Raw genomic sequence first — 21,621 nt, forward strand, 5'->3', positions numbered from 1 at the left:
GTGGAAGATCAGGCTCAGGTCGAAGGGCTATGGAAGAGCCGGAATTCATCACCCCGCACTTCAGAGTTGTTCACAACCCTTGACGATAAAAATAAAGTAAAAGAATTTTGTAATATGTAAAGTGTACGTAATATTTAATTTATTCGCCTACCATGTCACAGCTACCACGGTTCAAAATTGACTTTCAGCAGAGAAACACGTTTGCTGTGTTTTAGTCGTTGGGTCTGAATCTGAAAGTCTCGGAAGCGGCTCCCGATCGAGTTTTCTTATTTGTTTCGTTTGAAGCGAAATACTCGTTTACGTAAAAATACCGACAGGGAAAACGAAGATTTAAAAATAGTTTTTGAAGCGATGCGCAGGAAACTACTAAACGAATTTATTATTATTAAAATCTTCATACCACTGTGCGTTCGTTGTTAAATGCCAATGACGATAATGTAACTGTAAGGTTAATCATAGCTATTCAAGAAGGCCTTCGTCATGCTTTGTGGGCGGATGGTGTAGTTTTGATGGCCACCGTTCATCGAAGTGGAAATGAAACCAAGCTGTCCTGAATTCTGCGCAGGTTATTTACCGGACACACAAATTGTCATTGAATGACGTAATGGTGTCCGACGCGGGCAATTACACCTGCACGGCCATCAATTCTCTGGGGAACATCAGCTACACCTACACAGTTGAAATCAAAGGTTCGTGCAAAACTCTTCTCTCTCCCCCGGCGACCGACAGTAACTCGAACATTTCTAAACTAACTTATCTATACAAGGAATAATATTGTCACGCGAAAGCACAAGCAACACTGCACTATCAGAACGTATTAGTTGTTTGCTAATTTCCGCCTATATCTTCATTTGACGGTTGATAATGAATAACCATTGTACGAAAAATCCCGCCTTCTCGTTTATACCGAAGGCGGGACTGCATACATCAGGGACAGTATTTACGAAAAAGCTCTTACGCTAGAAACTGTTCATAAGAGCAGATGCCAGTCAAAGATGATATCGGGCATCTTATTATTATTATTATTATTATTATTATTATTATTATTATTATTATTATTATTATTATTATTATTATTATTATTATTATTATCGAATGCAGCCGGCCAGTGACAGACAGCGCATATACAAATGAAAAGCCTCGCTAATTCGGCCACAATTCTGTAAGTGTTCTCTTTGCAAGCCTACAAACTCTTATTAAGATGCTATTCTGCCACAAGAAGTATTCTTAAGACTGATTTTATCTGACAGTCACGAATTCAAGAAGAGGAATGATCTCTACTACTTGTTGACTCAGCTGGTGCAGGGAGGTTATGCTAAGTTTTAAGCATTAGTAGTTTCTTACACCGGTTTCCGCAGGCACAGTGCTCTAACTATACTATCACTTCCCTATAAGCGCAAAAAGCTGAGAAAAAGTTACTCCAGCCATTCTTCTGGGTATATTTTGGAACTAACGAAGACTCTAACGTTTCCAGAACGAATTCCACTTCGGCCAATAATTTATGAGGACTCCATCCAGAACCTGACCGTGTACGTCGGACAGCAAGCACGCTTCGAATGCCGCTTCATAAGCGACCTGCAGCCGCACATTCGCTGGCTGCGGCATTACTCCGTGAACGGCTCATACTTCCAGAACGATGACGAGACTACACCTTACGTCAGTGTCGTTCAGGTAGGCACGAGGAAGTACTCCACTCCGTCCCATTTGAAATCACCGATCGCTAATGCGCATGATGTGATTATTCGATTTTTCTTGCTTGCTTTTCATTGCAAAAATAAGGAATCGGTAAGTACTTAGATTCGATACGTGCGCCTTAGGCAAACGTGCAAGCGTGTGTCTAACGATAACTGAAAATACTTTTTTTTTCGGACTTAGTTTTTCACGGCGTGCTTACTTACCTCTTCCGCAGAGTGCGAATCAGAGCATATATGATCCTCGAGTCCTCGTGATCGACAACGTGACGATGGATGACGAAGGCTGGTACACTTGTCTAGTTGGCAATAGCGTTGGCATCAGCAACAAGAGCGTCTATTTGAATGTTGAGCCATGTGAGTACAGCCTGTTTTTACTTCGGCTTCCCTATCGATTTGCTCGTCCTTGCATGTTCGTGCTTTGTGTTCTACAAATCTGCGTTGTAGTCCAGAACGTTATCTGCATGACTGCTACGACAGTGAACGTATTTGGTGGTTTGCTGTCCAAATGCTGATTGGTAACCTTCGACGACATTCCTTGTTTTACCACTGTTAATCACATAATGGTTCATGTTATTTAAGGCTCGAGCACTGTGGCGACGGAAGCATGGGAAGGGGGGGGGGGGGGTGATGGCGTCGCCTCTCAGGCTTTTGAGATGACTGTCACTGCTGATGCTCGGCCAGACAGCCAGCTCAATGACGGGCAAGCGATCGCTCTCTTACTCTCTCGCCTCCCAGCTGCCTCACACTCCTGACGGCTCTGCTCATGCAAATGAGCAGTCATCTGAGGTGTTGTGTCTTGATGTCAGCTGATGGGGGGTGCAACGTGTTGCGAATTAACGCGATGAACAGAAAAGCACAGCTGGATTTGTTTACTGACTGAACCTATTGTTGACACCATATACAAGGATATTGCATGCCGAAGAAATTAAGTCACTTGAATTTGAAACGCTGTCACCTGAGGACTCTGCACTAATTTAGTGTTATCATGGCAACTCACTGGTGAAGCACAATGCTTGCTCCGAGAAGCATTCACCGGTGACTGCCTCCGAAACAGAAGCGGCGCAGTCGATCACCGATATATCGTGATGAGGTTTCTGATGGAAGTCTTCGCGTGCGTGCAGTGCCGCAACCCGAGAAGTCCAGCTTCACGATGACGCTCCTCAAGCATCCATGGATGTTGGCGCTGGCCACTGTGCTGGGCGTGAGCGCCGTTGTGGGCGTCATCACCACGCTCGTCTGCCGCTCTGCCATGCTGTCACTGCAGCAGAAGCTCGATGTAGCCCAGAAGCAGCATGTGGTCGTCCGCAAGAAGGTCATCCTCGAGCGCCAGATTTCGGTGAGCGTCTGCTTGCCGCACACGCATGCCGCGACAGATGGACCCCCAAGGCCCGCTAGCACTTAAGCGATATGACGCTGGAGTGATGCCGACAGAATTGACGTAACTATATATAGCCCCTCATAGAATTACAGTATTTTTTGGTAAACCTAAGCCCTCTGGCTACGCTTCCCACTCGCTTGGCCATTTCAATCTGTCCTCAGTTCGCCTATTTTTCACCAAAATCACACTTATATTGTTGTGCTAACGCGGATGCCCGAAACACGCCACAAAAGCGAGGCTGACAACGTCGAAGTATTTCTAACATTCCTGAGCGCCGTCGCGTCTTGCGGATCCGCGGATCCACAGAAAAGTGCATACGTCTTTCTTTCTGAGTGCAAGAGCGAAGAAGCGCAAAGTGTTGATTATAGCATTGCTTTCGTGCTGCTGCACCTTGTGATCTTATATTTACACCAAGTGACTGGCCAATCTACAAGCAAACAAATAAATATATCCTGCACTCGTGTCTTAACAGGATTCTGGGCACTACGAAGACTCATCCGTAGCCCCACTGGTCAAGATCGACCACCAGAGGGGCTTCATGCCTTCGGAGCTAAACACCGTTTGCGAATACGAGTTGCCTCTGGACCCCGAATGGGAATTTCCCAGGGAAAGGTAGGTGCCACTGCCTTTCAGCAAGTAATACGCGGTAAAATGTCACCGCTGAAATTCCCTTATACAATGTTGAGCTGTGATGGACCAGTGTAGCATAGGTGAACATTCGGGCTAACATTATCACATGCTTTATTGAGAAAGGCAACAAGGTCAACTAGAATACTACAAGGTCTGAGTTGTTATTTTACGCTAGATAAGAGGGAAGGCGATGCAGAAAGAGAGGCTGAGCTCGCAATACTTATTGTTCGTATTAGTATTGTTCTTCTGATCATTGTTGCGTCCTAGGAATGTTTCGGTGTTGTAACACGTGCACGAGTCCACAAAAAATGCTAATTTCAGCACTGATTCCAGACGTAGAACTAAACAAAAGCTTAAGAAAAGAAACGAATAAAAAGGAGGCTAAATTGAAATCAACCATTCGTTTTCCCGATTGCAAGTAAACACGAAATAAACGCTAAGATAAAATCAAATTGTGCCATCTAATTCAATATGTGGGCGTATTATCTAAAACCCCACAATCTTTCGAAATAGTCCGTCCCCACCACCATCGCGGAGGGTACACCGCGGTTTGACACATGTACGTACCGATATGTTTTCTGGTGAAACATATCCTGCACAAAGCATCCTTCTGCGCGCTTTCATGATGCCTTCGCTTTCCGACGCTGTGCTCGGTACAAGCTGTGAGCACGCCTACATAACGTGAGGATCTTGACACGATGGTCACTCCGAGAGGTTGTGTTTTAGGCGTGCGTGGCTTCGATGGTGCTAACACCCAGGACTTCCGAGATCCTATTACAACCAAAGTGCGGGTATTTAACATAACAAGATGCCAGCTGCAGTCATTTTACTAGATTTTAGCGCGGAAAAAGTTTTTCTCGAGTTCTCCCGCAAACTTCCGTTTCACGGAAACTACGTCATCGCCCGACATATGGCTCAACACAGGACAGCACAAATATAACGAGTCAGCGTATATACGTATAGCTATATCTGTATTACCGCTATACAGGTTACGCAACGAAACAACGAACGCTACCTGAATATCCTCACCGCAACAAACGTACGCCATCAAGCGCATAATTCTTATAATAAACCGAATTGATTTCTTTGACTGTACTTCCACTAGTAACACGTTTTAATGTCATATAATTGCAAACATATTCGTAGCTATTTTCACTACCCCTATGGCATTCAGTGGCCGGAGCTTGCAGTAACATAATTTAGTTCTAAAATTATCTAGTCAACTTCCGGTAATTCAACCTTGGTTGATTCGACTTATCGCTTAATTCGAACGCACTGAAAAGTCCCGGCGAGAAAATATACATTGCCTATGGATGGAAAGCCAGTTTAGTTTAGTTCGAACTCGAAGGCATGGCACTTCGGTTAATTCGATCCCCACCGACCCGCACCGCGCCCGGCCCTCAAGTGCGCAGCGGTTACTGTAGGCTTGAAAACACGAAATTCAGCAGACGATGCTGCTGCTTCTCTAGGCGTGAAGCTGTTTTATATAAATTCATGTTTACCTTTTAATGGACTACGTTCGTTCCGCCCGTGAAACAATCCGTCGCCACGTCGTGTCACTCTGAGTCATATGTTTAAACATAGCGCTCTTCGCCTCATGTCGGTTGACGGTAGCGTTTCAGGACACGAAACAAAGACATTACAGATTGCGTCAAGCAACTAAAAAGAAAATTGAATTCGTTCATTTTGGTACCGTTGGTAAAACAAACGGTCCCACAAGTGTCGAATTAACGGGAGTCTACTGTAATCCCACTTTTTGTGTGTGTGTGTGTGTGTCTGTTCACACAATTGAAAGAGAAAGAAATGAGAACTAGCGCTTAAGATTACTGTCAGCGGATTTTTTTATTTGTTTTTATTTATCTCAGAGCTAATACAAACAGGTTCTGCTTTACATATGTATATTAGCACTCTGTATTTCTGCCTTGGTCATTTTTCTTACGCGGTTTCATCGAGCGTTCTTGCGTGCGTGGGAGTGCGGGGATGGCGGTGTGTATAGTGTTATAGCGTAGCAGTGCCGTACGCTGAGGCGCGCACGGATTAAAATACCTTATATTGTGACTATAGTGACATTAATCTTTCAGACTGGTCCTCGGCAAGCCTCTGGGAGAAGGAGCATTCGGCCAAGTGGTCAAGGCAGAGGCGTACGGCCTTGGCGACAAGGAAGGACCCACAATCGTAGCCGTCAAGATGCTGAAAGGTGAGATGTTGTTATCAGAAGAAGGCAGGGCACGAATTCGTTAAATTATCAGGCATATTGGCTGCAGCAAGTCGGAGGTCTGACTTAAGGTTTGTGCTATGAGCACAAAGACACCATCTCAATTAGCAGACACGGCATCGTTTAGTCGTCTGCGATTAGTATGTTACTCTTTACAGCTAGCGGTGCGTATAGAAATGCCTTGGCTGGCAATGTAACTTATTTGTCAAGATTCGTAAAAGAAAACAACCACGACTCAATATATGCGTACACTAAGTTTGTAAATAGAGTTGTCTTTTGTTTCTTTTCCCTTTAACACGTTTCGATCTTCAATTTCATGGGGAAAAAAAAAGAAAAACAAGCACTGAAGGGATGTGTGTACCACGTGATAAAACCACATTCCTCAGAACGACTATTTTCGCAGATGGGCATACTGACAGCGAAATGGCCAACCTCGTTTCCGAGATGGAGGTGATGAAGACCATCGGAAAGCACATCAACATCATTAACCTGCTTGGATGCTGCACGCAAGACGGCAAGTAAAATTACTTTTTCGACGGAAAACAGTCGGTCGCGCCAATCCAATCGCTCCTTTTACCGTGAATTGATGCACCCTAAATATTTAACAGGCTGCTGCAGCGTGGCATCAAGAGTGAAGGGAAAGAATAAGCAGCAGTAATGCTAAGTGGTGGGCCGTAGTGCCAAATGCCCATATGTTTCCCACGTGCAACGACTATTTTACGCGACGGCAGAGTTGTATAAAAAGGCAACAAGACCTTGCCGTACGTTAGGGAATTGCAGTAGTGTGTAAACTGATCAAGGACCCCTGATTAAGAACGTCTAGCTCTTACAGAGTTCGAAAGCACCAGGATCCACTCACAAGCATACACACGTGAAATTTATTGAGTACGTCTTACATCTGTACTTATATAGAGCGTTGTGTGTCATCACGGCGTTCGGTTAGCACATAAATATCAGCTAGCCAGGACGTTAATCGTCGCGTGCCTTACATATTCTCTGCAGGCCCGCTTCAAGTGATAGTCGAGTACGCCGCCCATGGGAACCTCCGCGACTTCTTGCGCACCCACCGTCCGAGCTCTGGTTACGAGCAAGCTATTGGGGCTGACTTGAAACCAAAGACGCTGACGCACAAGGACCTGGTCTCGTTCGCGTATCAGGTCGCTCGTGGGATGGAATACCTCGCCTCGAAAAAGGTAAGCTACGCAAGTCGACAAACATTCATGTCAAGTCGTCGCAGTCACGACGAATGCGTGAATACAGGGCGGAGAAAATAAATTCCGCACCACAGTCGTGAAGCACAGCGGGCGCTCGCTGCTATATATGTGTGTTTCAGTATTATTTTGCACGAGTGGCTCCTCTTCTGTGGACTGTCTAGCGCTCATTCCTGTGCGAGTTTCTATCCTTTTGAAGATTGCTGTTACACTATTGTACAAACAAGATGTAGGTACAGCAGTCAACGCGCTGAGCTCCTCGCGTTGATAGGTGTTATATGCTTGTTATCGCATAGCCGAAAGCTTCTTGTGCCCTTGCTGGCATCATGTACTTTTTTTTGAAGAAGAAGAAGAAGAAGAAGAAGTGCTGGCTTGGAGACTACCGTACCATCCGATATTTTGAACTGGTACAGCAGCGCTTGACCGTGCCTTGATTCTTCTGCGCAGTGCATTCACCGTGATCTGGCAGCGAGAAACGTGCTAGTCGTGGAGAACAACGTAATGAAGATTGCTGACTTCGGTCTGGCGCGTGACTTGCACAACATCGACTACTACAAGAAGAAATCAGACGTAAGTACCATTGCGGCCTCTCTGCCTTCCGTTCAAATAAGTTCTCTTCCTAATCAACGTGGAAAGCAAACTTTTCCTATATTCCGATATTCGTCTTCTGGCATTGCAGGGACGTCTGCCTGTCAAATGGATGGCTCCGGAAGCCCTGTTCGATCGGGTCTACACCACACAAAGCGACGTGTGAGTACATGATGTTTCAAGCATCGCAGCGAAAACTTTGTCAGGAACGTGCTAGTGGGATGCAGTCCTAGCAGTGTAAACATTGCAAAGGTGTCCTCATGTGATACGCGGAATGTGTAGAGGCAAAGTACTAGTAAGTCGCCTATGTTATGGCACTACACCGTAGCTAAAAGAATAATCAAAGTGATGGTAAATTCAACAGTATCAGTGTTCATCCATTCAGAGCGTTTTTTTTTTTATCTTTCTTTTTTCTCAATGAACATGTACAGCCGTGTGTAGATTGGCTGATGTTACGTGCGCTCGCTGTAATAATGTTGAGATAAGGCTTACGACGCACACAGTTGACTACGACTGCGCTTAGTCAATCGCTAAGTGCCAGTGCATGCTTATATCACGCAGTCAGTTTATGCCGTGTGATACTCGTCGCACAACACATGGCGAAGTGTTGAAACGTTTCCCCGTATAAACTCAAATCGCACTTTATTTTGCTTGTATGCCTGCAGATGGTCTTATGGCATCCTTCTGTGGGAGATCATGACACTCGGTGGCACACCGTACCCGTCTGTGCCCATCGAAAAGTTGTTCCAGTTGCTCAGAGACGGACACAGGATGGAGAAACCTCAGGGCTGTTCGCTTGAAGTGTGAGTGCCAATGAGTTCTCCTACACAGGAAGGGAGGCGATGTCTAAGACCGCGAATCAGCAGAGCCAATAAACGACAAATAGAACCACTTTTTCTTTTTTTGCATGGGTGCAGTAATAAATATATATGAGCCGTAAATTGAACGGTTTGAAAATGACATGCGTGTAAAACTCGGTAGGGTATCACGTACTTTGACGGGAAAATCTTAGACTGCATGTTTTCTTCTCACCTTTCGCATCCATTTACATATCGTGCTCTACTCACACAGACGATGCTCACGGGTTTTAATCAGGGTCACAGTCAATGATTTGACCGATGAGTAATGAGATCTAACTTGGCAGATCGGTTATAGAGCTTGTTAGTCCTGCATTCTCTTATCTTTAACACAACAGGCTATCGTAAGGCACTCGTAGGTGTCTCGATCATAAGGCACTCTCTGCAATACGTCTTGAAGATATATTTTTTTTCGAGGTCGCTTATACAGACAGAAAGCAGGTGCTCGACTGCACGCCAGTTGTTGGGTCCGTGGTCATTACATTTGTGATTCGCATCGTTGCAGGTATGTGATAATGAGGGAATGCTGGAACCAGTCGCCATACCAGCGGCCAACCTTCACGGAACTCGTGGAGGACCTCGACCGGATCTTGACGTTCGCCACGGACCAGGTAATCAACTTATAACCAACAATATAACCAGCCGTCTACAATCTGTTCTGCTTTGTATGAGGGAACAGAAGCACGTCCAAAGGGGCGCATTATGTCGCTTCACTTAAGTCGACTTTATTCGCAGAACAGCCCTGTATGTTTTTTTTTTTTTTTTTTTTTTTTCGATTTCTGGAGCTCAAACGTCATATGTGAAGCTATACTAGCTACTGCTTCGCAGGATCGTATACCAAGCGTGCACAAACTATCCGCGGGCTGCGATGTGTCAGAACGCAGAAAAAATTTGGAGGACGCTTAAGCTTCGCCTTTAAGAGTGGAACGCGATAGCATTCAAAGATCCCTGAGTGTTGTCAGGCTTCCCGGCAACTGCAGCTTCACCTCGGCGAAGCATGGTGTCACGTGCTCCATTCCCATTTTTCATTGGAAATGAAAATGGATGAAAAAAAAAAAAACAACTTGCTGCGCTACAGTACGCACTTCGAAGCCATTTGTAGCCGAACAGGTTGCAATCGCGCTGGCTGTGCTCGATGGTCGCAGAGAGGTAATATATAGCGATTATAAGGCGGCCATTAATTAAGGCCTACCAAACCGGGATGGTCTCCCCTCAGGCCCTTCGCATTCTCCAAAGCTTGAAAAGTATCTCTCCGCATTCTCTCATTTGGTTTCCCGCTCACTTGGGGTCGATTGAGGGCTCTCCCTCTAACCCTAACGAGAGCGCGCACGAGGCCGCGCGAGGACTCACTGACCGCGCCGCCTCCGCAGTCCCCCTACCCCGCGGGGAACCATTGATGACGTATAATGAAATCACTAAGCATTATTATCTGTCAAGACGGGTATTCCCCCTCCCGCACCCTGCCTTATGCAGGGCGCGGGCGATGACCCTTCGACTTTTACAAGCTCGTGCGTATCCTAACCTTGCGGTTCTTTCACGCTATATACCCTGAAAGGTATCCCAGTGAAGACTGCCCTGCCTGTGGACTAACGGCAACATTTAACCATGTGTTGTGGGAGTGTGAAGCCATCGGCTCCGCCTTCAGCGAGGATAGGTGGGCTGCGCTTTTGGGCAGCCCCGAACTCAACGACCAAACCCTGGCCGTCCAGAGTGCCCGCGATCGGGCCGTCAAGCTCGGCTTGCCAACTGGACTAGCCGGGTGGCGGAGGGTGACTAGCCGGGACTAGCCGGGTGGCGCGGGGTGTCCGCTGCGTCTTCTCTGGACCTCAATAAAGTTATTTCACTCACTCACTCACTTGCCGCAGGTGGGGAACAATCCCACGTCTTCGCATTACGCGTGCGATGCTCTTACCAACCACCGGCGCCGTTTTCCCATTCACACTGCCAGGGTTAGTTCTAGTAGTAAAACATAGATACCCCAGAAAGTGGATGGGCACCGCGGTAGCTCAAATGGTAAGAGCATCCATCGCCCGCGTAATGCGAAGACGTGGTATCGTTCCCCACATACGGCAAGTTGTTCTTTCATCCATTTTCGTTTCCATTAATCTATCATTTATTTAATTCAATTAGTAAGTACAACTAATTTCCCCAATGTTGTCCTTCGTGTCTTTGTTTGTTGGCTTCTTACGATATGGTATATATATATATATATATATATATATATATATATATATATATGCTGACAGTGAACCCGTCCGGAAGATGAGGCTATAATCAGTTATTCTGCTAATAATGCGGAATCGGCAAATACCTGCGGTATAATCACGCGCAAGACCTAGCGTGAAGTATCGCATACGTTGGGACCTCGTTGGTAAGGGGAGGATGTCACGGTGAGCTGCAGCCTCTTAATACTAATTTGACGTTCGCGTCCAGTGGGAGCCGCGCGCAGCACGGCGTTCGTGCCGCGGTTGCTTGCTTCGCTGGAAAGTTACGTGCTGCGTTTGATTGCGCTGACAGGTGCGCGGAGTTCATAATCCATGTATAAATGGGCAGAGGCTGGCGCAGTCATATGGCAAAGTAGAACACCTGGTGCGTTACGTGGCCATACCAAGTACATTGCGTGCTTGGCTGATAACTTGTTTTCCTCTGCAGGAGTACCTGGACCTGTCTATTCCTGTGCTGGACACGCCGCCCAGCTCCTCCGAGAGCGACTCCTCTCTCTCGTTCGCCGCGCACCACACGGCCGTGTGAAGATGCTGCCGACCCCTAGTCGCGCGACCGCTCCCCCGCCTCTCGGCGCCCGAGGCAGGGCCCTGGCCATCCGCTGCTGGACAGCACGTCCTGCGCAGTGGTGCACGCTTCCGGCGCAAGGCAGCGTCCTCTGTAAAAAGCTGTGAATAGCTCGATGTAAAATGAAAAGTGGATGTTATTTATTATGTAAAGTATCGCTCGTTTCAGGGATATGACTTCATGCACATTACTGTCACGCGAAGCAGCGAACTCGCGCTGGATCGCGTTAAATTTCAAAGGTGCCGCAGAGGATACAATAGCTATATTTTTTTAGCTTAGCTTTGAGCGAGCTTAAGGTGACCGCACAAAGCGGGTATTCCTGCTATTTCCTCCCAAGTGCAATGGTCTCCCAAGTGCAATGGCAGTTTCCTCAATGCGCCCCAACAGTGTACGTTGCTCTCTCAATTGCGCAACGCACGGGCAGCTGGAAATCGTCTTTCTTCCGGTGTTCCACCAGCTGTTCACGTGCCCGTTTCGCAGTACCCTACAGCACTTCACCTTTGCCTCCACCGTCATAGTTATCGCATAGGGACACCTTCGAAACCGCCGAATAGCTATCTGTAGACGTCGACGTTGTATTTGTGAGGGAAAGAATACTTTCCAGACCTCACAAAGTGATGTATACCGTTATACATTTTGTTTCCGAACAAATTCTACGCGCTCGCTACTTGCGCGTGCGTCCCTGCTTCTGACTGAACCTGATACGCTAAAGCTCCCTCCATCCGCCTCGACGTCGAACAAACGCAGAAGCCGAGGCGAACTACATGGTGCTTATGCGGTGCCCGCAAGGACGCCTAAACGAGAGCCGGCGCGCTAAGCCAACAGGAGCACCATAAGCGCGCCTCACGCCAGCTCCAGCGTTGAATTAACCAGATGTCCTTGCTCGGCGAATGCTGAATTAGGCAAGTAGCTCTGTAAGCATCGCATACCCGTAGACAGTCGCAGTAGCGTCTACAAAGTGCGCTCCGCTTGGGAGCGTCACAATCGCGCTGACTTCTGAACCTCCAGCTGTACGTTGCCAACGTCGGTGCCTCGTACTGATCAGACAGGGCCGTGCAAAAGGCGAAAAAGTTGTCACTATATAAACCGCCTAAAGCTGTCAGGACGTAATATACAATGTCAGAATCGCAACTCCACGCCGTGTCTTGAGCAGCGAAAAAATATATATATACAAAGAAAAGAAATGCAAGCAGCTCTTCAGCGGCAAAAAACTTAGCCGAGTGTCATTTTCAGCTCAAATGGCTCTCGAGTGAGATTCAATGGTGCACCTCGGCTTTTGAGCAGGACAAAAACTGCCGCAACGTTGCAGCTTCCTTGCACTGTCGGCCAACCGTGTTAAAGAACAAAGAGTCTGTGAGAATATTCCAGCTTGTAAGTGATTGCATGTAAAATAAAATATTGGCATGTGAAAAGAGCCCCACGTTTTTTTTAAGACCTCATCTGAAACGTCACGAAAGAAACAAACAAAAAAAATAACACTGATACTAGAGAAGAAGTAGCCATGATAGCCCTCTCAAGCAGCTAGATATGTATTACCTAATAACAAAATACTTGCAGGATTCAAGTCACGGTGGTTAAACAGTTGGTTGAAGCTCTTCTTCACGATGTTTTCCAGCAAGACGGAAGACTTCAACAAACGAATGTGCTTTCATAATTTTGTGGCACCAAACAACGCTATTTTGCACGGCCTTGTCTTGTGCAGTGTTTTCAACAGTGTTTAAGGATGTAAGTGCAATGCGCGAAATACATCACTGTTTACGGATATTGCGCAATGCGCTTCTGTAAACACAACACACAATTCGTCAAACGTTCTTGCCAGTCTGTGTGTGCTGCAAAATGTGTCAACTCTGTGACTTACCATGTACACGCAGCCAGTCGGTATTCAACACTGAAAAATATATTATTTTCACATTGACATTTGTTGAGAGAGAGAGAGTACAAATAATGTTGTCATGCTCATCATGTGTTGGCATTTATGTAAATACCACCTCTTTGCTGTCCACACTTGTTTTGGTTTCTGTAAAATAAAATCTGCTTCACAAATTGATCGTTGAAAAAAAAAAATGCTTCTTTTCCAAGCGAGAAACATTGCGCGTAGATGGTGACGGCCCACCATTCCAAACGTTCTAGAAGTTCCGGTTCAGTCATACATACACTAAATGTATCAGCGAATGTACGCTTGTACAGTTGATCAGAGTACGTCAACATTTTCCTGCACCTGTCCTCCGTCCGTGCGACCTTCGATATGTGCACGGGCGATTTGCACAAGAAGCCTCTTAAAAGAGTGTTCACATTACACTGCAGACTTCTCTTTTCTTTCTTTCTTTTTTGGGTTAGAATAAGATCCTATAGACCTCGAAACCCTAGAAAAATACCGGGAAGCCTCAGATAAATAATTATCTATAATAGCTTTCAATGAAACAGCTTCGGTTTCGTTTCACAGGAGTTGTGGGCCTATGCGTCGTGGCGACATGATACAGACGGTGGTCGCATGAAAGCAGGACATCTCGACGTTTCGGCACTCGCCCCGGCTGATTGCTAGGCGGTATGCTATGCTGTTACATTTGCCGCCGTGGACAAAGCTATAGCATATAATGCATCATTATAAACTGTAGAAAACCTATTGGCGTTTCGATATACATTGGTTGGAGTAAAATATTTAATAAAAATTTTTTTCTTAGTTTTGAGAAGCCGACATTTTTGTGTCCAGTTGAAAAAGATATAGAAAATCGGTATATCAGCAAAAAAAAATAAACGTCATAAGACATTCAGTGTATTCGTTTCACAGATGAACGTTCCAAGAACACTTTCATTAAAAAAATTTATCGGCACACAACTGTTCTTTGCGTTGAAATCACAAAAATGTTAGTCTTCCCGGCCTCCGTGTCACGCAGTGAGGAAGCAAAGGTAGACAGTGCATTTCTAGCAGCAAGCGTTCATTTTTGGTTCAACTTGGCGTTCCAGACAGCATATATTGTAGTATATCACATCTTAAACGTATTCTTGGGTTGGTGGCGAAGTTCTGGTACTGGTTTTCGAGCAGGAAGGTATTCGGGTTCTTCTCTGTCGAGCCCCAGCAGCTGCTCGACGAGCTTAGTTTTGAACAACTGTCAGAAGTTGGCGCTTCTCTGAAACTGAAACTGCGCAAGCATCCTGAAAATGACAAGTTGTGCATGTTGGACGTGCGGAAGCCTTCTTGAAGTGCGCTTGAAAGGAGTAAACCCACTCAGAGTCGTAACCAAAACTTACCGGCAGATAAGTGCCGACATTTTATTTTAATTATCATTCAGCGCTGTGAGATCGCCAATCTGGCTATGTAATGTCGATCCCACAGCCCTGATCCGCACGCTTCTTTTTTACTTTTGCTTTCTTTTCTTTTTTTCTGTCGGAAGCAGCGAAAGGCAGATTTTCGCCACAGCAAACACGCCTCAGTTTGTTACATGTATAACTGCAGAAGCAAGAAACTGATTCACAAAGCCTTGTTTCAGGGCTATATGAATTGCTCTATGTATCTGAGAAACGATTTCAACATACTGAAATTGGAGGTCGAAATCATCGACCACCGGTGATCGATTTTAATAAGCGCGGTACGTAACTGCTTTCAGGAATCTGGTGCACCTTGACAATGACAGTAACGCAACAAGGAAGCAGCCCGTAACCATATGCGCGTGATAATGTGTTCGCCGAAGGAGAGAAGTGTGATACCACAGCACCAAAGACTGTTTCAAAGGATGCAAATATGGTGAAATTACCCAAATAATAAACTGCTTTGACTAAATATAGATGACAGATTCATAAACTGGCTGAAAGCGAGGCATTATATTTGAACGAATGAAAATTACAGAGCAGAACAATTATCTACCCAATGTACTCACTTGGGAAGAGGCGCCTCTGCCCAACAATTCCGGTTCCTCTGCAGTAGGATCATTCCATCAGTTCATCCCTTATGTTCGAAAAGAAAGGAATATACGACAATATGGAATACGTATTTGAAATTTCGAATATTCGTGCACAACTAATAAAAAAATTCGTCGGCCCTTCCACTCCGCGAAGATGGTTAACCAGCGAAGCTGAAGCGTACGGCCCCGGTGTTTATCACTGGGTTAATCCCCAGGGTTCATTAAAGTATTTCTCAATTATAAGGTTACACACACGTTCGGCTGCGACGGAGAGAACGACGCCACTGACGGTATGCCCGCAGTCCGCCGTTGTCGCTTGCGTTCCGTATGTCTCGAGTTTGCTCGGTGGCGTGGTTAGCAGCATTCGCCCGCCATTGCCGCTTACGATTCTTCAAAATTAAATTGCTTCAAAATTAAATCTGTCCGTTACGTAAGACAATGAATGGCTCATACCCCCGTAAACGCGGCCTCCCCATTACGACGACAGAAGAGAAGTGAAATTCTACGCTGGAATGACTATAGCGGCCACGCAGCCAGCTGTGGAAGCAGACGACTACGACGAACGCGGCAGCAGTGGCATGAGCGCAACCCCAGGAGCGCCAACGAGCCAGCGGCGGAAGACGACGACGGCGCTCGAGCCAATGCTGATGATGATAGTTTTCTGTACACAGGCTATTTCGCCTAGCCATATAAACCCTTTAAAAGAATAAACTTAATTAGTGCGTCTGGAAACTCAATCCGAACGTATTGGGTAATCAAGAAATGCACCGACGATTACGATACTCCCTAATGCGAAATTTGAGCGCAGCTGTATGCTTGTTTTCATTTGGCGATATATTGGCTGGCGCGGGCAATCTGTCTCGTGAGGCACGTTGCAAAGGAAGCGAAGTGTGGCGCGACTGCCTCGCTAATCGGGAGATCGCGAGAGGCGGCGCACGGGTGACGCGTGGGCGCTGTTTTCATACAAACGACGCGCGCAGCTCTGGCGCCATCTCGTAGCCATCGTAAGTCACCGCAAAGCCCGTATTGCGCGGCACAACGCTTTTCTTCTCACTCCTCGCGCTCTCTTCGCTATCGCCATCTTTCATCTCCACTGTAGCTGCGCTCCGCGTTCATCTTTCGCTGTGCTCGTTCTCTCGGTCACGACACCGACAACCGCCATAGGAGAGCTGCACTCTAAAATAGGTAGATGAGAGGCAAAACTCCGACAGGATGAAGACGTCGCGTCGCGCAGATGGGCTGAAGAATGGGAAGCTCTAAAAGTGTCGATCAAAATGACAGTAATTCTACGCTAGGGCAAAATTTGTTTTGAGGAACATAAATTTGAACTGCAACTAAGAAAGCTGATTGAAAATTAGACAAAAGAGGAACATATAGCAGAGCAGCCCGTCTTGCTATTTGGACAACCGAGTTTGAAAGGGAAAGCACCCGTGAGCTCGGAGCTGCTACTATACAGCTTACTGTACCCGCTGCTACGATGGTTTTGGAAACAGCGGGTGCGCGGCGAGGTGCAATATTGCGTTTACTTTGTGCGAGTCGCGCTAAGTCAATCGATCTTTCAAAGAGAGTCGAAATAATATCACAACTGAGTACAGCCTCCCAAAGAGTACGCAGTGCAGCCAAGACGAATTTCACGTGCTGCAGCCACATCGCCATCCCTGCACTGAGAGCGGAGCTCGCGCTGCTTGAGCCTTTGTTAAAACACCGCTGCCACTGCTGTGCCCAGTTATTCGCTTTGTAGCGCGAAACACGGACGCAAGCAAAAGACGAGGACGAAGATTGTTGTTGGTGCTCGCGCTCACTCTGCCGTTCGCTCGTAAAACTTTATTGGCAACAAGGATCAAAGGTTCACTAAGCGGCCAGGAGCCCGCAGGTCCTGGCGGCCTCCTCAGCCCGCTGGACGACCAGATGTTGTTGGTCTGGGTCCGAGCTGAGCAGAGCAGCTTCCCAATCCTCGGCATTTAAAATTGCGAGCCTTCGCGGCAGGGGGTTGGCCGGGCAGGCCCCGGACCGCTTTCGCGTCGCTTGATTATTCTGACCAATCACTCCTTGACTTCAACGTGTGCTTGCATTTGGTGGAGGTGCCGGTTTCACTCGTCACTCTGGAACTCCGTACCCGGACTCTACCTCCAGCCTCGGCTATACCTGACGACATGACGCCGCAAGAAGCTACGCCACCCACTGTCTGTTCCAGCGTTCCAAGGCAGGGACCGAAGTCAAGGCTACGCTCGTCCTGAGCCACCACCACACCCGGTTTCGTATGGCCCAGCGCCTGAATCTCTGTCGTCGGGTCAACGCGCCTTCGGCTCACGCCGGTCGCCATCCCCACGTCGCCATTCACTTTCGCCTATGCTCCGTCGCCCCCAGCTCGTCCAAGTGGAAAACTGACCGTCGCAGTTCTGGAGGCAAGAACTGCGCTCGTGTCTAAAACTGCAAGGCCTCGGTGTTTTCCTGCTAACCAGATCAACGTGTGTATTGAGGGTGTCACTGTACAAGCACTTGATACCGGAGCTGCTGTCTCTGTGCTCAGTGGTGAACTATGTCGCAAGTTGAGACAGATTACGATTCCGTTTTCCCGACGTCTCCCTGCATACGGCAACCGGGCACCATGTCTAGCCTTGCACGTGCACAGCTCAGCTTGTTATTCACGATGTTTTATATGTCGTTGAATTTGTCGTGTTGTCACCATGCTCACACGACGTAATCCTGGGCTGGGATTTCCTTTCCACACATCATGCCCTTGTTGACTGAGCGCGTGCTGAACCTGCCTTATCGATGATAAGTGATGCCCCATCTGAGCCGTGCTTCTCTCCTTTTCCCCGAGTGGTCGTCGCCGCAGACACTGATATAACTCCTTTCTCTTCTGCTCATCGTGCCTTTCACTTGCTACTCCGCGCCCTACTCTAGAGCTTTGTTTTCACCTTCCGAAGCCTTCGCCTCTCGCAAGAACTTCCTGCTTCCTTTTGCCGTTCTCACGATTGAGAACTTTTCTGGAACCAGTTATGTTACCAATCGGTTATCGTCATCGGCCACTTTATTCCGTGGTGAATGTCTAGGTTGACTTGAGGACATTGACTCCGTTTATCCTCGTCAATTGCCCGATATGACTGACCTTCCTGTCACCCCAGTATTACTTCTGCTACTTCAGTTGCTTCGTCATCCTCGGATGTCTTCAACACATCGATTCCCAACTCTCCGACGACCAGCGCACCCAGCTCTTGGAGCTCCTCAACCGTTTCAGGAGATCTTTTGACCATGAACAACATTCTTTGGGATACACATCCGCCATCGCTGACCACATTGACACCGGCACCCACGCACCTCTGCACCCGTATCGAGTTTCACTGTGCTGTGAGCCCTCACACAGCCCTTGGGCCTCTCCAGTTGTACTGGTGAAGAAAAAGGTCGGTAATATCATACTGATGAAGAAAAAGGACGGTAACATCGGATTCTGTGTGGACTATTGGCGCCTTAATAAAATCACGCGAAAATATGTTTATCCTCTGCCCCGAATCGACGACGCCCTCAACTGCCCGCAAGGAGCAGAGTTTTTCTCTCCCTTGGATCTTCGATCAGGGTACTGGCAAGTACCTATGGATGAAGCTGACCACCCCAAGACTGCATTTGCCACTCCCGATGGATCATACGAGTTTAACGTGATGCCATTCGGCCTTTGCAATGCGACTGCCACTTTCGAACGCCTCATGGACAACATCCTTTTCATCTCACCCGCCTCAAAAGTGTTCACACTTGCCTTAGAGATGCTGGGCTGCAGCTCAATTTGAAGTGCCATTTTGCTGCACGCCGCCTCACCATCTTAGGCCATGTTGTTTGCAAGGATGGCATCCTTCCCGACCCTGTGAAGCTCCGAGTTGTTGCCGAGTTTCCCCGGCCGACTACAATGAAACAACTCCGCAGTTTTATCGGCCTTTGTACGTATTTTCGCCGGTTCGTCTGCAACTTTGCATCCATCATCGGCCCTTTGACATAGCTTGCCAACAACCAAGACGTATCTCGCTTGCGACGACGCATTTGCCACTCCTAATTTTCCCTCCTATCAACATGGACGTAGGTAGTGTCGGCCTCGGTGCTATTCTTGCCCAACGCAAGTCTGGATTTGATGAGTACATCGTCTCTTACGCCAGCCGCACTCTCACCACAGCTGAGAAAAACTATTGTTACTGAGAAAGAATGTCTAGCCATTGTTTGGGCGATCACAAAATTCCGACTTTACGTCTACAGCCGACCTTTCGACGCCGTGACTGATCACCATGCCCTGTGCTGGCCGTCTTCCCTCAAAGATCCATCTGGTCGCCTAGCTCTTTGGGCACTACGTCTCCATGACTGACATTCGCGTCGTCTACAAGTCTGGCCGTAAACATGCAGATGCCGACGCCCTTTCCCGCTCTCCACTTGCCCACGAGCCTGGAGCTGCATCTGTCCCCAGCTACAATTCTTCGTCCCTTACGTACGCCGACATGCCAACCGAGCAGCACCAGCATCCTTGGATAGCCTCACTCCTAGAGTTCCTGTCTGAGCCGTCGCCGCTTATCACCAACCGCACACTTCGATGACTTCACCATCCGTGATGGGCTTCTGTACCGCTGCAAGTACCTATCTGAGGACTGTAAATGGTTGCTCGTGATCCCTCGCCGTCTACGTTCAGATATTTGTGCCTCCTTTCACGTGGACCCGCAATGCGCACATGCCGGCGTATTAAAGACCTACGCACGCCTGCGGCTTCGGTACTACTGGCGTGGAATGTACCGCTTCGTTCGACAGTACGCTCGCTCGTGCTAACGTCGCAAGAGCCCACCTTACGCGACGACTGGCCCACTTCAACCCCTGCCCTGTCCCACCTGGCCTTTCGACTGCATCGGAATTGATTTGTACGGACCCCTTGCGAATACTCCAAATGGCAACTGCTGGGTAATAGTCGCTGTGGACCACCTCACGCGCTACGCTGAAACTTCAGCGCTTCCGTCTGCCACATCATGTGAAGTGGCCTTGTTCATCCTCCATAACCTCATTCTTCGGCACGGCATGTCTCATGAGCTACTGAGCGATCGCGGACGTTCCTTCCTCTCCAAAGCAGTTGAAGCCCTTCTACATGAATGCAACATAGTTCATTGCACTAACAGCGCAAATCATCCCCAAACCAACGCAATGACCGAGTGCTTTAATCACACTATAGGTGACATGCTTGCCATGTACGTTTCCGCTGACCATACCAATTGGGACCAGATACTACCCTTCGTTACCTATGCTTACAACAGCGCCACTCAGTCTACCACAGGATTCTCCCCGTTATTCCTTCTTTACGGCTGCGGGCCTTTCTTCTTCATGGACACTATCCTCCCATATTGCCCCGATGCCTCCGAATCCATCTAAAGTAGCCACCTATGCTGAGGAATGCTGCTAGCTTGTGCGCTCACTTACCTCACAAGACCAGGCCCGCCAGACTGTCGCGATCGTAGCTCCTCTTCACCTTCATATTCACCTGGTACATTGGTGTGGCTCCGAGTTCTCTTCTCCGCTCCCGGCCTTTCCACAAAGCTGCTAAGTATGATGGTCCTTATCGGGTTCTACGTCAGACATCCCCTGTCAATTACGTCATTGAGCCCCTTCAGCCACCTACAGACCAACAGCGCTGCGGCCGCGACACGGTTCACATTCAACGGCTGAAACCGCACTACGACCCGCCAGTATCGCAGTTTCCTTAGGTCACCAAGTTGGCTCCCTTTTCACCGGGGGGTAATTGTAGCGACAAACACGGATGCAAGCAAAAGACGAGCACAAAGAGTGTTGCTGGTGCTCGTGCTCACTCTGCTTTGCCATTGACCGGACCGATTTCACGTCGCTTGATTATTCTGATCAATCACTCCTTGACTTGCACGTGTGCTTGCAGCTTGTCTTATATTTTGGTGGAGGTTGCTGTGGTTTTTGCCCACCCTGAAATTACGCAGGCGCACTCTGCCGTCCGACATGCCTGACAACACCAGCCAGACTACACCGCCGGCTTCGCCTGCCCATGTTGGTGCTGGTGCCCTGCGTCAGGGAGATCTTATTTCCGTCTTGAGCAGCAAGATCGCGTTCACATTGTGCGACTTGCACCAAGTCAATCAAGCTTTCAAAGAGAGTCACGGTGTTCAGCCTCCCGAAAAGTATGCAGCTAAGCATATTTGAAGACGAAAAGCAGGCAACGACAATAATAGCTGCTTTCAATGATAGCGTGTTTGTTGCGAAAACGGGGCAGGATGCGCACTACCACACCATAAAGATATTCAAAACGTCTTAGAAGTTCGAATTCAGAAAATCAAATTTGAACCGCCGTCTGGTCAACGAAAACTTAACTACAG

General features: G+C 47.7%; 1 protein-coding gene and 1 long non-coding RNA gene across 4 annotated transcripts in view; one reads left to right on the forward strand and one right to left on the reverse strand.

The window, feature by feature from the left end:
* The window catches only part of LOC119459281 (fibroblast growth factor receptor 4), a 95,688-nt gene extending 82,277 nt beyond the window's left edge, over window positions 1-13,411 (forward strand). For all 3 annotated transcript variants that reach the window (XM_037721112.2, XM_049666187.1, XM_049666186.1), the window contains 13 exons: window positions 566-689; window positions 1,475-1,671; window positions 1,910-2,048; window positions 2,816-3,030; window positions 3,545-3,684; window positions 5,784-5,899; window positions 6,321-6,431; window positions 6,920-7,110; window positions 7,576-7,698; window positions 7,808-7,878; window positions 8,382-8,519; window positions 9,079-9,184; window positions 11,226-13,411. In XM_037721112.2, the coding sequence (XP_037577040.1) occupies window positions 566-689; window positions 1,475-1,671; window positions 1,910-2,048; window positions 2,816-3,030; window positions 3,545-3,684; window positions 5,784-5,899; window positions 6,321-6,431; window positions 6,920-7,110; window positions 7,576-7,698; window positions 7,808-7,878; window positions 8,382-8,519; window positions 9,079-9,184; window positions 11,226-11,324 (1,770 nt within the window). In that variant the 3' untranslated portion in view covers window positions 11,325-13,411. The remainder of the gene's footprint in view (window positions 1-565; window positions 690-1,474; window positions 1,672-1,909; window positions 2,049-2,815; window positions 3,031-3,544; window positions 3,685-5,783; window positions 5,900-6,320; window positions 6,432-6,919; window positions 7,111-7,575; window positions 7,699-7,807; window positions 7,879-8,381; window positions 8,520-9,078; window positions 9,185-11,225) is intronic.
* On the reverse strand, window positions 5,270-15,846 carry LOC125944827 (uncharacterized). Its single transcript, XR_007466534.1, has 4 exons — window positions 15,716-15,846; window positions 15,239-15,306; window positions 13,222-13,380; window positions 5,270-5,892 (listed from the first exon to the last, which is right to left on the reverse strand). It is a non-coding gene; the product is annotated as an uncharacterized LOC125944827 (long non-coding RNA).
* Window positions 15,847-21,621: the final 5,775 nt, after the last annotated feature.

Source organism: Dermacentor silvarum, chromosome 1, assembly GCF_013339745.2.
Source record: "Dermacentor silvarum isolate Dsil-2018 chromosome 1, BIME_Dsil_1.4, whole genome shotgun sequence".
In the NCBI taxonomy this organism is placed as follows: Eukaryota; Metazoa; Arthropoda; class Arachnida; order Ixodida; family Ixodidae; genus Dermacentor; species Dermacentor silvarum.